At 42.3% G+C, this 13,979-nt stretch overlaps 1 protein-coding gene across 1 annotated transcript in view; it reads left to right on the plus strand.

Annotated features, from left to right (window-relative positions):
- The window catches only part of LOC132206754 (uncharacterized), a 173,658-nt gene that overhangs the window by 61,081 nt on the left and 98,598 nt on the right, over positions 1-13,979 (plus strand). Inside the window, exon 2 of the mRNA XM_059641707.1 lies at positions 13,172-13,333. Coding sequence (XP_059497690.1) covers positions 13,172-13,333 — 162 coding nt within the window. The remainder of the gene's footprint in view (positions 1-13,171; positions 13,334-13,979) is intronic.

The raw sequence follows: 13,979 nt of genomic DNA on the forward strand, positions 1-13,979 counted from the left end.
TATACAGCAGGTTTCCCCAGTAGAGGTGCCTGAACTTCTGTCTGTTCTCCAGTTCTGGGGACTGAGACCCCTGTTGCACATATTAAATTCTACCTGTCGCTTTAATTTTAACTCATTGGCTGCACGGCTGTTTGAGATGTCCTGTGGAATGAAAGGCACATAGGTGCCTTTCAGCTATCTAAACTCAAATGAGATATGTGTGTGGCTTGGGAAGCTTTGTAAATGCCAGCTATTACTACTCAGTACAAAAATGTTACCCCATTTTTGTTCTTCCTTTGTGGGATACATTTGATTGAATGTGGTAATGGAAGTATTGGAGTAAAATTATGGGCAGATTGTGCACTGCATTAATTATTCTGATGGCATGCCTGTTACCCAGTGTGTTTATGATGATGGCATATGGTCTATGTACTGGTTAAAAGCTCTGCTTGTACTTGACAACTTAAGGGAGAATTTGTAGCATTGATCTATTGAATATTTGATTTCATCTGCCAACTTTAGCAATTAATCACAATGATATAACTGTTTCCAACGACCTCTGTCTTAAATGCAAAAGTTAATAACTTGAGGAGTATTCTGGTAGACTCTGTTGGGACTGAGCCAGTGAATTACAGATGTTTGGTTTAATTAAATCACTGTTTGCACTGGATTATTGCTGGAGCAAATCCAACTAACCATTTTAAATAACCTAATAATCTGGGGTTTCCTGTTTCATCTGTCTGCCAGTGAGCTGATGGGAGATGAAATAAAACCATAAAATCACAAGAAATGGCAGCAAGAGTTGGTTATTCAACTCTTCCGGTCAGTAAGATCATGGATGATCTGGTGGTGGCCTGAACTCCAATTTCCTTCCTGACCCCCTCAGTATCCCTTGTCTCCCTTATTAGAGGAAACATCTCTCTAACCAAACCTTGAATATCAATGACACAGCCTTGACTGCTGTCTGGGAGAGATAATTACTAAGATTCTTGCATGAGGGGAATCCTTATCTCGGCATCCACCCAGTCACACTCACTTGAAGTCCTTTAGATTCCAACAAGGGGACTTCTTGTGCTTCTAAATTCCAATGAGTATAAGCCCAACCTGCTCCAACTTTCCTTGTAAGACAATCTATTTATCCCAGGGATGATAGGAACTACAGATGCTGGAGAATCCGATATAACAAGGTGTAGAGCTGGATGAACACAGCAGGCAAAGCAGCATCGTAGGAGCAGGAAGACTGATGTTTCAGGCCTAGACCCTTCATCAGAAAACGGTCTCGGCCTGAAACGTCAGCCTTCCTGCTCTTGTGATGCTGCTTGGTCTACTGTGTTCATCCAGCTGTATGCCATTTATCCCAGGATTCAGCCTAGAAAACCTTGTCTGAACTGCTTTCAGCGCAAGTATATTTTCTTTCAGGAAGAACAGTGGAAACTGTACCTAGTAATGCCCCGTATAGCTGCAGCAAGTCATCCTTCCTTTTATTTTTCAACCTCCTTCCAATAACAGCCAACATCCCATTTCCCTTCCCCAAGACTTGCTGTAGCTACATGATAACATTTTGTGATTTATGCACAGCGACATCCAGAGCACCCTGAAACATGGCATTCTGCAGACACTCTCCATTTGAATAATCTGCTTCTCCACACTTCCTGCCAAACTGGACAACCTCACATTTTCAAACATTACACGTCATCTACCAGATATTTTGCCTGTTCATTTAACCCATCGATATCACTTAACACACTCTTTGGACTGTCCTCATTGAGAGATAGCAAGAACTGCAGATGCTGGAGCCAGAGGTAACACAGCGTGGAGCTGGAGAGTGTCAGAGAGGGGAAGTGAAGAAGGATGTTCCTAATGACTGGAGATTGCAGAACCAAAGGTCACAGACTAAGGATACACAGTAGAACGAAGATGAGGAGAACTGTCTTCGCTAAGAGAATGGTGAGCCAGTGGAATTTTCTATCATTGAATATTTTTAAGACAGAGTTAGATATTGTTCTTCGAGCAAAAGAGATCAAAGAATATGGGGAGAAAGCAGGAACAGGAATGAGCAGGCATGCTCATATTTAATGGTGGAGCAGGCTCAAGAACTGAATGGCCTACTCCCAGTCCAATTTTCTCTGTTTCTATGTTAAATTGGGAAAGGGGAATGGATAATCCGGTAGTTAATTAATCATTGCTTTAAGCATAAAATTAAACTGAACATTTATAACTCACTGACCTAGTTCCAAACACATATAAATAGGATTCAGACTTGATTGATATTCCCCAATAAGGACAAACCAAAGTGCTTTGAAACAGACAAAGTGTAGTCACTGCTGTAACATACAGAATGTATTTACATTAAGTTCCTACAAACAGTAAATTTACTTGCATGAGCTCCCACAAACTGTAATGTGATAATGACCTGATAATCACTTTTAGCAATGTTGATTCCAGTGAGATCTCACCTGTTTTTCCTCTAAAGAATACCATGTGATTTTTTTTACTTCCACCTGGGAGAGCAAACAAAGGTACAGATTTATCACCAATGCAGCACAGCAGGACAAGAAATGAGAATTGTTACGATTCCAGCTGCTTCAGCAAGTGGAATAGTCAAACCCCAGAATAAAACCTGCCTCGCTAGATCTTTTTCCCCTTTGTCAAACCTTGTGGTCTTTCACTGAAACATAAGCACATCAGACTACAGATTAGATTTTACCAATAAAACAGAAGTTTATTACATTGAAGAAATAAAATAAACCAAAATATCAAATATAGCAGTTTCAAAAATTTCAGAACACATTGCAAAAGAAAGTTACCCATGAGAACTTTCCCCTTGACTACTCACAAACTTAAAGCTTAGCCTTCCTCAGTATTTTCATAGTCTGCAGAATTCTAACAAAATACTTTAACTGTTCTAAACAAGAGATAGAAGTTACAGAGACAGAGACTGCATTGTTTTAAATGACAAAGGAAATACTTTTGTAAAGGGCAAAAAGTGTAGCAATGAGATAAGTACAGGAATAAAAGATGGATCCAGAAAAGGTGTGAATGCTTTCAACAGTTCCATTACCAGCAGCTTTCCAATACAGCCGAAGACAACATGTTGCTTTATTCTGAATAATATCCACTGAGAAACCTCAGCCAAGATTGCTTCTCAGTGAATCAGTCATGAAACTCTCTGAGGAATACTACAATATGATCAGTGTTACTGCTGTGGAATGCCTACTGAATGTTTAATGTTTAACCACACATCCATAAGGCAGCCCCACAGTCAGTGCACCATCCCTTTACTACCATACTACATGGGCTAGATATAGCTTTCACCTCAGTGGGCAAGAACTTCAATCCAAAAACCTTACAACTCAAGAAATAAATAGTGTTAAAAACCAAAAGAACTGTGGATGCTGTAAATAAGAGACAAAAAACAGAAGTTGCTGAAAAAGCTCAGCCGGTCTGGGCAGCATTTGTGAAGAGAAATCAAAGTTAAGGCTTCAGGTCCGGTCACCTTTCCTCTGAAATAAATAGTATTACTCACTGATGTATAGCTGACAGTAAAATTCGGCCTTTTTCTCTCCATAAATTCTGCCAGGCCTGTTGAGTTTCTCCAGCGCTTGCTGTTATTTCAGATTTCCAGCATTCTCAGTGTTACGCTTTCAATGTAGGCGTCAGCTGGCATACCCTTGGAGGTGTTTGTGTCCTGTTTAGACCTCCCCAATATGAAAACATGTATATGGACATGTGGTTATCTTAGGAAATGATGTTGAAGCATCTCCTAGGCAGGGATGTAAGATGTAGCAATTTCCCCAGATCTTTAACTCCTGCAGCGAGGCGCCAAGAAGCTTTGCCTAGATTTCGGAATGGGCTACAACACGGAAAATCTCCTATACTGTCTGTAATGAATATAGTATCCATTGTTAATCAATTCTGGAGAGGGATTCAGGAGATGAGATTTTTATGAGTAAGACCTGTGCTCAATTGAAGTGCAAAATACTGAGTTTAAATTCCTTTCCTTGTACATTATTTTCATGTAACTGCAAAATGAATTTGAGATTTCCCATGTATACGAATGATAAACATGCAGCTCTGAAGATGTTGAAGAAATTCACTTTATTAAATAGTGCTCCCAATCAATATTTGCGAGTGAAAATGGATTCTAAAGTGAAATTTCATATCCTACTAAAACAGTGCTGTGTCCAAGGGCACAATTAACTTGTATTCAATGCTTGTCTTTGGGCAAATAATGTGCACAACAGAATCATTGGTTGTTTCCCTTCCGGATCAGAAGCACCTCTGTTAGTCCTCTTTCTCTTCTACAATGTCTAAAACGATACAGTCTGCTCCCAACAAAGGTTTTTCATTTATTCTTCTTTTGCTGGTGCTGTGATTCCAGCTGCTGTTGTTACAAGCCAGGCCACATCCTAGAATGAAATCTGACTTGATGATCAATTTTTCTTCAATTTAGTGTGGCAGCCTTTCACTAAAACATAAGCACACAAAGCTGCACATTTGGTTTTAACAATAAAACAGTTCATTACACTAAAGAAAGTAAAATACAATAAAGCAAACCAAACTAACTATATAACACAGTTTGAAAGGTTGCAAAACACAACAAAACAGCATCCCATCTACTCCCTAAAACAGTCACTTTACAGTTACTTAACAATCTGGAGCGGTTTTCTTTCTCTATCAAATCTGCATGTTAGATTTAACTGCTTCTGCTCAGTTTCTGTCCCTCAAATTGTGGGGTCTTCCTCCTTCACCATTCACACAACTGAGAGTTTAGACTTCCTCAGTGTTTTACTAATCCACACGGTTCTCTCCAGACATTCCAGCTCTGGAAGTTTCACTAACTACACCCTTTCACAAAAATAGCTTATTTCCTTAGCCACTCTGAACAGTCTCCATTTCTAGGATAGATTATACTTGGTTCTGACCCCAGTTGAGTTGAGAGTATGACTTGGAGGGGAACTTGTAGCTGATAGAGTTGCAAACCATGTGCTGCTCATTGCTCCCCCCAGTATCTGGAAACATACGCTGTGCCTCTAAGCTGTTCAGTATTGTATCATTTATTGTGTATCCTATTGACTAGTTTGCCCTCCCCAAATGCCTTACTGCACATTCCAGCGGATTAAATTCTATTTGTCCCTTTCTGTTAACCGATCAGCCCATTGTTACTATATTCCAAGTCTGCAGCTTTCTTCCTCTTTATCAACCATGCACTCATTTTTAGTCTATCATCTGCAAATTTTTAATGGTGCCCTCTGCACTTAAGTTTGCTTCTTTGCTTTCTACCATGAAAGGGAAAGGACCCAATACTGAACCCTGTGGAATCCCAATAGAAATGACCTTTCAACTACAACTACAGTGAGCATTACCCTTTGTCTGCAGTCACTGAGTTTATTTTGTTCCATTTGCTACTTTCCCTCAGATTCCATCACCACCTTCTGTTTTGACCAATTCATCATGTGGGAACTAGTCCAAAGCCACCTTGAAACCTACGTAAGCTGCATCAAATGCTCTACTCTCCTTGACCTTCTTTAACACCAATTCAAATTGGTGCGGCATAGTGACTCTGTGGTTAGAACTGCTGACTCACAGCACCAGGGATCAGGGTTTGATTCCAGCCTCAGGAGACTGTCTGTGCGGAGTTTGCACACTCTCACCATGTCTGTGTGGGCTTCCTCCAGGTGCTCTGGTTTCCTTCCACAGTCCAAAGATGTGCAGGGTAGGTGGATTGGCCATGCTAAATTGCCTATGCGAAATTACCCATAGTGTGCAGGGACGTGTAGATTAGGTGGATTAGCCATTGGAGATGAAGGGTTACAGGGATAGGATAGGGGATGTGTTGGATGGGACGCTGTTTGGAGGGTTGGTGTTGACTTGATGGGATGAATCGCCTGCTTGCACCCTGTAGGGATTCTATGAATCCTGCAATTCAAATATAGAATCAAGTTCATCAGACACAAATGAAATCAGAAAATCCCAGAACTGCTCAGAAGGTCTGGCAGCGTCTGTGGACAGAGAAACAGAATTAATGTTTCATTAACCTGTCATCAGAAGTCCAAAGATAGGTCCATTGTGCTGAATATTTCCAGCGTGTTTTGGTCTTACTTTAGATTGCCAGCATTTGCAGTATTTTGCTGTTGTACTACCCAGACGTGATCACCCGTGAACAAATCCACACTGAGTGTATTTAATTACAAATCGGTAGTTATTAGGACAAGTGACATAAAGTATTGCCAAAAAGGCAGCTTTAAGGAGGAAAGAGTGAAAATGGAGGGGCATGGGAAGGGAATTCCAGAGATTCGGGCCTAGGCAGCTAAAAGTTGGAGGAGGGGCGATGGTCTAGTGATATTATCGCTGGACTGTTAATCCAGAAACCCAAGTAATGTTTTGGGGACCTGGGTTCGAAACTCACCACGGCAGATGGTAGAATTTGAATTCAATAAATATTTGGAATTAACAATCTAATGATGGCCGTGAATCCATTGTCGATTGTTGGAAAAACCTGTCTAGGTTCACTGATGTCCTTTAGGAAAGAAAACTGCATTCCTTACCTGGTCTGCCCTACATGTGACTCCAGACCCACAGCAATGTGGTTGACTCTTAACTGCCCTCTGGGCAACAAGGGATGGGCAATAAATGCTGCCTGACCAGTGACGCCCTCATCTTGTGAATGAATAAAGAAAAATGCAACAATGTAAAATTAGACAGAGATAGAAGTTACAGAGACAGAGACTGCATTGTTTTAAATGACAAAGGAAATGCTTTTGTAAAGCGCAAAAAGTGTAGCAATGAGATAAGTACAGGAATAAAAGATGGATCCAGAAAAGGTGTGAATGCTTTCAACAGTTCCATTACCAGCAGCTTTCCAATACAGCCGAAGGCAACATGTCGCTTTATTCTGAATAATATCCACTGAGAAACCTCGCCAAGATTGCTTCTCAGTGAATCAGTCATGAAACTCTCTGAGGAATACTACAATATGATCAGTGTTACTGCTGTGGAATGCCTACTGAATGTTTAATGGATATTTTAGTCTCCTGATCAATGGATGTAACAGGGATGCTCTTGAACTCTCCTTGTTCATTCCTCAGTGGAAAATGTTGGGGAAAGAGCACAAGTTTTATACTCTATCAAATCTTCACACCTCGTAATTCCATTATTGGAGCTTCATTCTTGAGACCAGATAGAAGAATGTTTTATTAATATAGATGCTACATAGCCACTAATAAATCTAACAGGAAACTCAGGAGAAGCAACTTTGCCCAGAAAGTGGTTAAAATTTGAACCAGGAAGAGTGGCTGAAATGATAGCACAGATACTTTTTCAGAGGAAGCTAGAGGAGCACATGAGGTAAAGGGGATGGTAGGGTTAAAAAGGGGTAGAAAGAGTCTTGTGTGAAACATAGATAACATCATGAGCCTGTTTCTGTACTGCAAGCTCTGTTTGTTAAGCATTGACTTCAGAATTAAGCACAGTCTCTCTAGAAAAGGCGATTGTTTAGAACAGTTAAAGGAATAAGTTGTCTCAGAGTAAGGGTTATTATTTGTGAATCTTTCAGACCCCGAGTATTTTGTTAGAATTCTGCAGACTATGAAAAAACTGAGGAAGGCTAAGCTTTAAGTTTGTGAGTAGTCAAGGGGAAAGTTCTCATGGGTAACTTTCTTTTGCAATGTGTTCTGAAATTTGAAACTGCTGTATTTGAAATTTTGGTTTATTTTATTTCTTCAATGTAATAAACTTCTGTTTTATTGTTAAAATCTAATCTGTAGTCTGATGTGCTTATGTTTCAGTGAAAGACCACAAGGTTTGACAAAGGGGAAAAAGATCTAGCGAGGCAGGTTTTATTCTGGGGTTTGACTGTTCCACTTGCTGAAGCAGCTGGAATCGTAACAATTCTCATTTCTTGTCCTGCTGTGCTGTATTGGTGATAAATCTGTACGTTTCCTGGCTGTAACCGTACCAGGAAGTTGAAGAGTTCAGTGAAATGATGCTTCATTATGAGCATCAACTTCCTCAGGAATACACCACACAGAAAACATTTCCCGAATTCGTAGAATGTCTTCGTGGACAAAGTTGGATCAATGGTTGTTTTAAATTTGTTCTCCACTGTGGAAAGTGGAGTGTTTCTCATTCGAACTGTGTATTGTGAAATAGTGGTTAGCTGCTGCTAGTTGTAAGTTATTATTTCATTAACATGAGAGTTCAATATTCCAGCCATTGTACCTTGCATTGTTTTCACTATTATTGTGGTTAACTCATGTGTTTCTGTTTAAAGTGGCATTTGATGAATGCTCGTGGACATTGTGCACAGGGAGTAAGCAATTTAAACTCCTTTAAACACTCTACATAGTCACTATTAACCAAGATAATTCGTTGCATGGGTAAACCTAATGAGAAATTATATGTACTAATTTATATTTGTGTATATAATATTTATACATATAATATTTTATATATTACATATATATAATATTTATATGAATATATTTGTGTTGGTTGCATTACCCGAAACACGACTCGGGTAGTGTCTCCCACCCATCCTCCTCCTCGAACCAAAAAAAAAGGTTCTGTGCGACAGAAGGTAACTAGTTTATTTTTTATTCTTTATTTTTAATCAGTCTCTTTGGGAATTTAGAATAATGGGAACGGAGGTCAGGGCAGTTGAATGCTCCTCCTGCAGAATGTGGGAGGTAAGGGTCACCACTAGTGTCCCTGCTGACTACATCTGCGGGAAGTGCACCCAACTCCAGCTCCTTGAAAACCGCGTTAGGGAACTGGAGCTGGAGCTGGATGAACTTCGGATCATTTGGGAGGCAGAGGGGGTTATTGGGAGGAGTTCCAGGGAGGTAGTCACTCCTCAGGTACAAGAAAAAGGCAGATGGGTTACAGTCAGGGGCCGGTAAGGGAACCGGCAGGCAGAGCAGGGATCCCCTATGGCCATTCCCCTCAACAATAAGTATACCGTTTTGGATACTGTTGGGGGGGACGACTTACCAGGGGAAAGCAGCAGGGCACAGGTCTCTGGCACAGAGTCTGTCCTTGCTGCTCAGAAGGGAAGGAGGAAGAGAAGCAGAGCAGTAGTCATTGGGGACTCCATAGTTAGGGGGACAGATCGGAGGTTCTGTGGGTACAAGTGAGATTCATGGTTGGTGTGTTGCCTCCCAGGTGCCAGGGTGCGTAATGTCTCTGATCATGTTTCTGGGATCCTTGAGGGGGAGGGGGAGCAGCCTCAAGTCGTGGTCCACATAGGCACCTACGACATAGGTAGGAAGAGTGATGGGGATTTAAGGCAGAAATTCAGGGAGCTAGGATGGAAGCTTAGAGCTAGGATGAACAGAGTTGTTGTCTCTGGTTTGTTGCCCGTGCCACGTGCTAGGGAGAGAGAGGAGTTGAACATGTGGCTACAGGGATGGTGCACTGGGGGTCTTTCTCGGGTGGGTGGGACCTCTACAAGCAAGATGGTCTTCACCTGAACCAGAGGGGTACCGATATCCTGGCGGGGGGAAATTCACTAAGGCTATACAGGTGGGTTTAAGCTAATTCAGTAGGGGGATGTGAACCAAAATTGTCGTTCAAGCATAGAAAAGGTTCAGAGTAGGGAGGTCCAAAATAAAGTTTCAGGGACGCAAGACGGCACCGGCAAGCAAGCAGTTGGTTTGAAGTGTGTCTGCTTCAATGCCAGGAGCGTCCGGAATATGGTGGGTGAACTTGCAGCATGGGTTAGTACCTGGGACTTCGATGTTGTGGCCATTTCGGAGACATGGATAGAGCAGGGACAGGAATGGTTGTTGCAGGTTCCGGGATTTAGATGTTTCAGTAAGAGCAGAAAAGACGGTAAAAGAGGGGGAGGTGTGGCATTGTTGGTCAAGGACAGTATTACAGTTGCAGAAAGGATGTTTGGAGACTCGTCAACTGAGGTAGTATGGGCTGAGGTTAGAAACAGGAGAGGAGAGGTCACCCTGTTGGGAGTTTTCTCTAGGCCTCCGAATAGTCCCAGATATGTAGAGGAAAGGATAGCAAAGATGATTCTCGATAGGAGTGAGAGAGACAGGGTAGTTGTCATGGGGGACTTCAACTTTCCAAATATTGACTGGGAACACTATAGCTTGAGTTCTATAGATGGGTCAGTTTTTGTCCAGTGTGTGCAGGAGGGCTTCCTGACACAGTATGTAGACAGGCCAACAAGGGGCGAAGCCACATTAGATTTGGTACTGGGTAATGAGCCCGGCCAGCTGTTAGATTTGGAAGTAGGTGAGCACTTTGGTGATGGCGATCACAATTCTGTTATGTTTACTTTAGTGATGGAAAGGGACAGGTGTATACCACTGGGCAAGAGTTCCAGCTAGGGGAAAGGCAATTACGATGAGATTAGGCAAGATTTAGGGAGCATAGGATGGGGAAGGAAACCGCAGGGGATGGGCACATTAGAAATGTGGAGCTTATTCAAAGAAAAGTTCCTGTGTGTCCTCGATAAGTATGTACCTGTCAGGCAGGGAGGAAGCTATAGAGTGTGGGAGCTGTGGTTTACGAAGGAAGTGAAATCTCTGGTCAAGAGGAAGAAGAAGGCTTATGTTAGGATGAGTGATAATGGGAACTGCAGATGCTGGAGAATCCAAGATAACAAAGTGTGAAGCTGGATGAACACAGCAGGCCAAGCAGCATCTCAGGAGCATAAAAGCTGATGTTTCAGGTGTAAAATGAAGGGTCTAGGCCTGAAACGTCAGCTTTTGTGCTCCTGAGATGCTGCTTGGCCTGTTGTGTTCATCCAGCTTCACACTTTGTTATGTTAGGATGAGATGTGAAGGCTCAGTTAGGGTGCTTGAGGGTTACAAGGTAGCCAGCAAAGACCTAAAGAGAGAGCTCAGAAGAGCCAGGAGGAGACATGAGAAGTTGCTGGCGGATAGGATCAGGGTAAACCCTAAGGCTTTCTATAGGTACTTAAGGAATAAAAGAATGACGAGCGTAAGATTAGGGCCAATCAAGGATAGTCGTGGGATGTTGTGTCTGGAATCAGAGCAGATAGGGGAAGCACTAAATGAATATTTTTCGACAGTATTCGCTCTCGAAAACGACAATGTTGTCGAGGAGAATACTGAGATACAGGCTACTAGACTAGGTGGGATTGAGGTTCACAAGGAAGAGGTATGAGAAATCCTACAGAGTGTGAAGATAGATAAGACCCCTGGGCCGGATGGAATTTATCCTAGGATCCTCTGGGAAGCCAGGGAGGAGATTGCCGAGCCTTTGGCATTGATCTTTAATCGTCATTGTCGACAGGAATAGTGCCAGATGACTGGAGGATAGCAAATGTGGTTCTCCTGTTCAAGAAGGGGAGTAGAGACAAACCTGGTAATTATAGACCAGTGAGCCTTACCTCAGTTGTTTAAGCGTTGGAAAAGGTTATAAGAGATAAGATTTATAATCATCTAGAAAAGAATAATTTGATCAGAGATAGTCAGCATGGTTTTGTGAAGGGTAGGTCGTGCCTCACAAACCTTTATTGAGTTCTTTGAGAAGGTGACCAGACAGGTAGATGAGAGTAAACCGGTTAATGTGGTGTATATGGATTTGAGCAAGGCATTCGATAAAGGTTCCCACTGTAGGCTATTGTACAAAATGTGAAAGAATGGGATTGTGGGAGATATAGCAGTTTGGATCAGAAATTAGCTTGCTGAAAGAAGACAGAGGGTGGTGGTTGATGGGAAATGTTCATCCTAGAGTCCAGTAACTAGTGATGTACCGCAAGGGTGGGTGTTGGGTCCACTGTTGTTCGTCATTTTTGTAAATGACTTGGATGAGGGCGTAGAAGGATGGGTTGGTAAATTTGCAGACGACACTAAGGTCGGTGGAGTTGTGGATCGTGAAGAAGGATGTTGTAGGTTACAGAGAGACATAGATAAGCTGCAGAGCTGGGCTGAGAGGTGGCAAATGGAGTTTAACGTGGACAAGTGTAAGGTGATGCACTTTGGTAGGAGTAACCGGAATGCAAAGTACTGGGCTAAGATTCTTCGTAGTGTAGATGAGCAGAGAGATCTCGGTGTCCATGTACACAGATCCTTGAAAGTTGCCACCCAGGTTGACAGGGGTGTTAAGAAGGCACACAGTGTTGAAGCTTTTATTAACAGAGGGATCGAGTTCCGGAACCAAGAGGTTATGCTGCAGCTGTACAAAACTCTGGTGCGGCCGCACTTGGAGTATTGCGTGCGGTTCTGGTCACCACATTATAAGAAGGATGTGGAAGCTTAGGAAAGGGTGCAGAGGAGATTTACTAGGATGTTGCCTCGTATGGAGGGAAGGTCTTACGAGGAAAGGCTGAGGGACTTGAGGCTGTTTTCGTCAGAGAGAAGAAGGTTGAGAGGGGACTTAATTGAAACATATAAAATAATCAGAGGGTTAGACAGGGTGAATAGGGAGAGCCTTTTTCCAAGGATGGTGACAGCGAGCACGGGGGGCATAGCTTTAAGTTGAGCGGTGAAAGATATAGGACAGATGTCAGAGGTAGTTTCTTTACTCAGAGAGTAGTAAGGGAATGGAATGCTTTGCCTGCAACGGTAGTAGATTCGCCAACTTTAGGTACATTTAAGTCATCATTGGACAAGCATATGGACGTACATGGAATAGTGTAGTTTAGATGGGCTTGAGATCGGTATGACAGGTCAGCACAGCATCTAAGGCCGAACTGCCTGTGCTGTAATGTTCTATGTTCTATGTTCATTCATATGATAAACTGAACCAAAAATGGTGAACAGATTGTGGATCTACTTCCCCTTGTGGATAGTTTTATCAAAGATATACACAATGTAATTTTTTTGAATCATGACATTTTCACTGAAATTCTTGAAATTCTGGCCCGTTCTGCTGGGACAGATGGACAGTGACCACACCTTGGTATTTAATTAATTCCCATTTCATTGCAAAGAATCCAGAGGCAAAGAAGTAGTTCCTCACTTTTATTTCGTGAGTGCTGCTCAATCCATTCAGGAATCACTATGTTTCGTTCCAAAAGAGTCAGTATTGATTAAGCTTCCCCTATTATGATAATGTCATAAGGACCTGGGCCATGAGAATGGGTCTGGATCTCAAAGGAGACGTTTCTACCTTCTAAGACTTGCTCATAATGTTTGAAACAATGTTTATCATTCCAATGCAACTTCTACTTGGTTACTGTCGTGTAATAACCTGTATCTAGTTTAAGACAAGAGCTCCTCGAGTCCCATTTTCACATTGAGGATATCCTTCCATTCTAAGGTCATAGGTGGGATGTTTGCTGATGATTACGCACTGTTGAGCAGCATTTGTAATGCTCCAGATACTGAAATGCCCATTTGCAGCAAGACCTGGACAAGGTCCACACTCGGTAAGTAAATGGCAAGTAGCATGGGCGCCACACAAGTGTCAGGAATGACCATCTCCAATAAGTGAAAATCTAACCATTACCCCTGAAAAATCAATGATATTACCGTCACTGAATCCCTCACGATCAACATCCCGAGTGATATCATTAACTAGAAATTGGACGTGGACCAGCTATGTAAATATTGTGACTATAAAAACAGACCAGAGGCTGGGAATTCCGCAGTGAGTAACTCACCTCATGCCCTCTGCCAGTGCCTGACCACCATCTGTAAGGCTCAGTTCAGGAGTGCGATAGAATACTATCTGCTTGCCTGGGTGGATACAGCTCCCCAGCAACACACATGAAGCTTTACACCATCCAGGACAAAGCAGCCTGCTTGATGGCATCAGAATCACCACCTTCAACATGAACTCCATTTACCATTGACACAAAGATGGAGCAGTGTGTACCATCTACAGGATGCACTGCGTAAATTCACTAAGGTTGCTCCAGCACACACCTTCTACACCTATGACCCCTACTATCTAGAAGGATAAGGACAGCAGACACAAGGGAACATCTGCAGATGCAAGTCCCTGCCTAAGCCCCTCACCATCTTGACTTGGAAATATACTGCTCTTCCTTCAGTCTCACTGGGTCAAATTCC

Source organism: Stegostoma tigrinum, chromosome 43 (genome assembly GCF_030684315.1).
Source record: "Stegostoma tigrinum isolate sSteTig4 chromosome 43, sSteTig4.hap1, whole genome shotgun sequence".
NCBI lineage: Eukaryota > Metazoa > Chordata > Chondrichthyes > Orectolobiformes > Stegostomatidae > Stegostoma > Stegostoma tigrinum.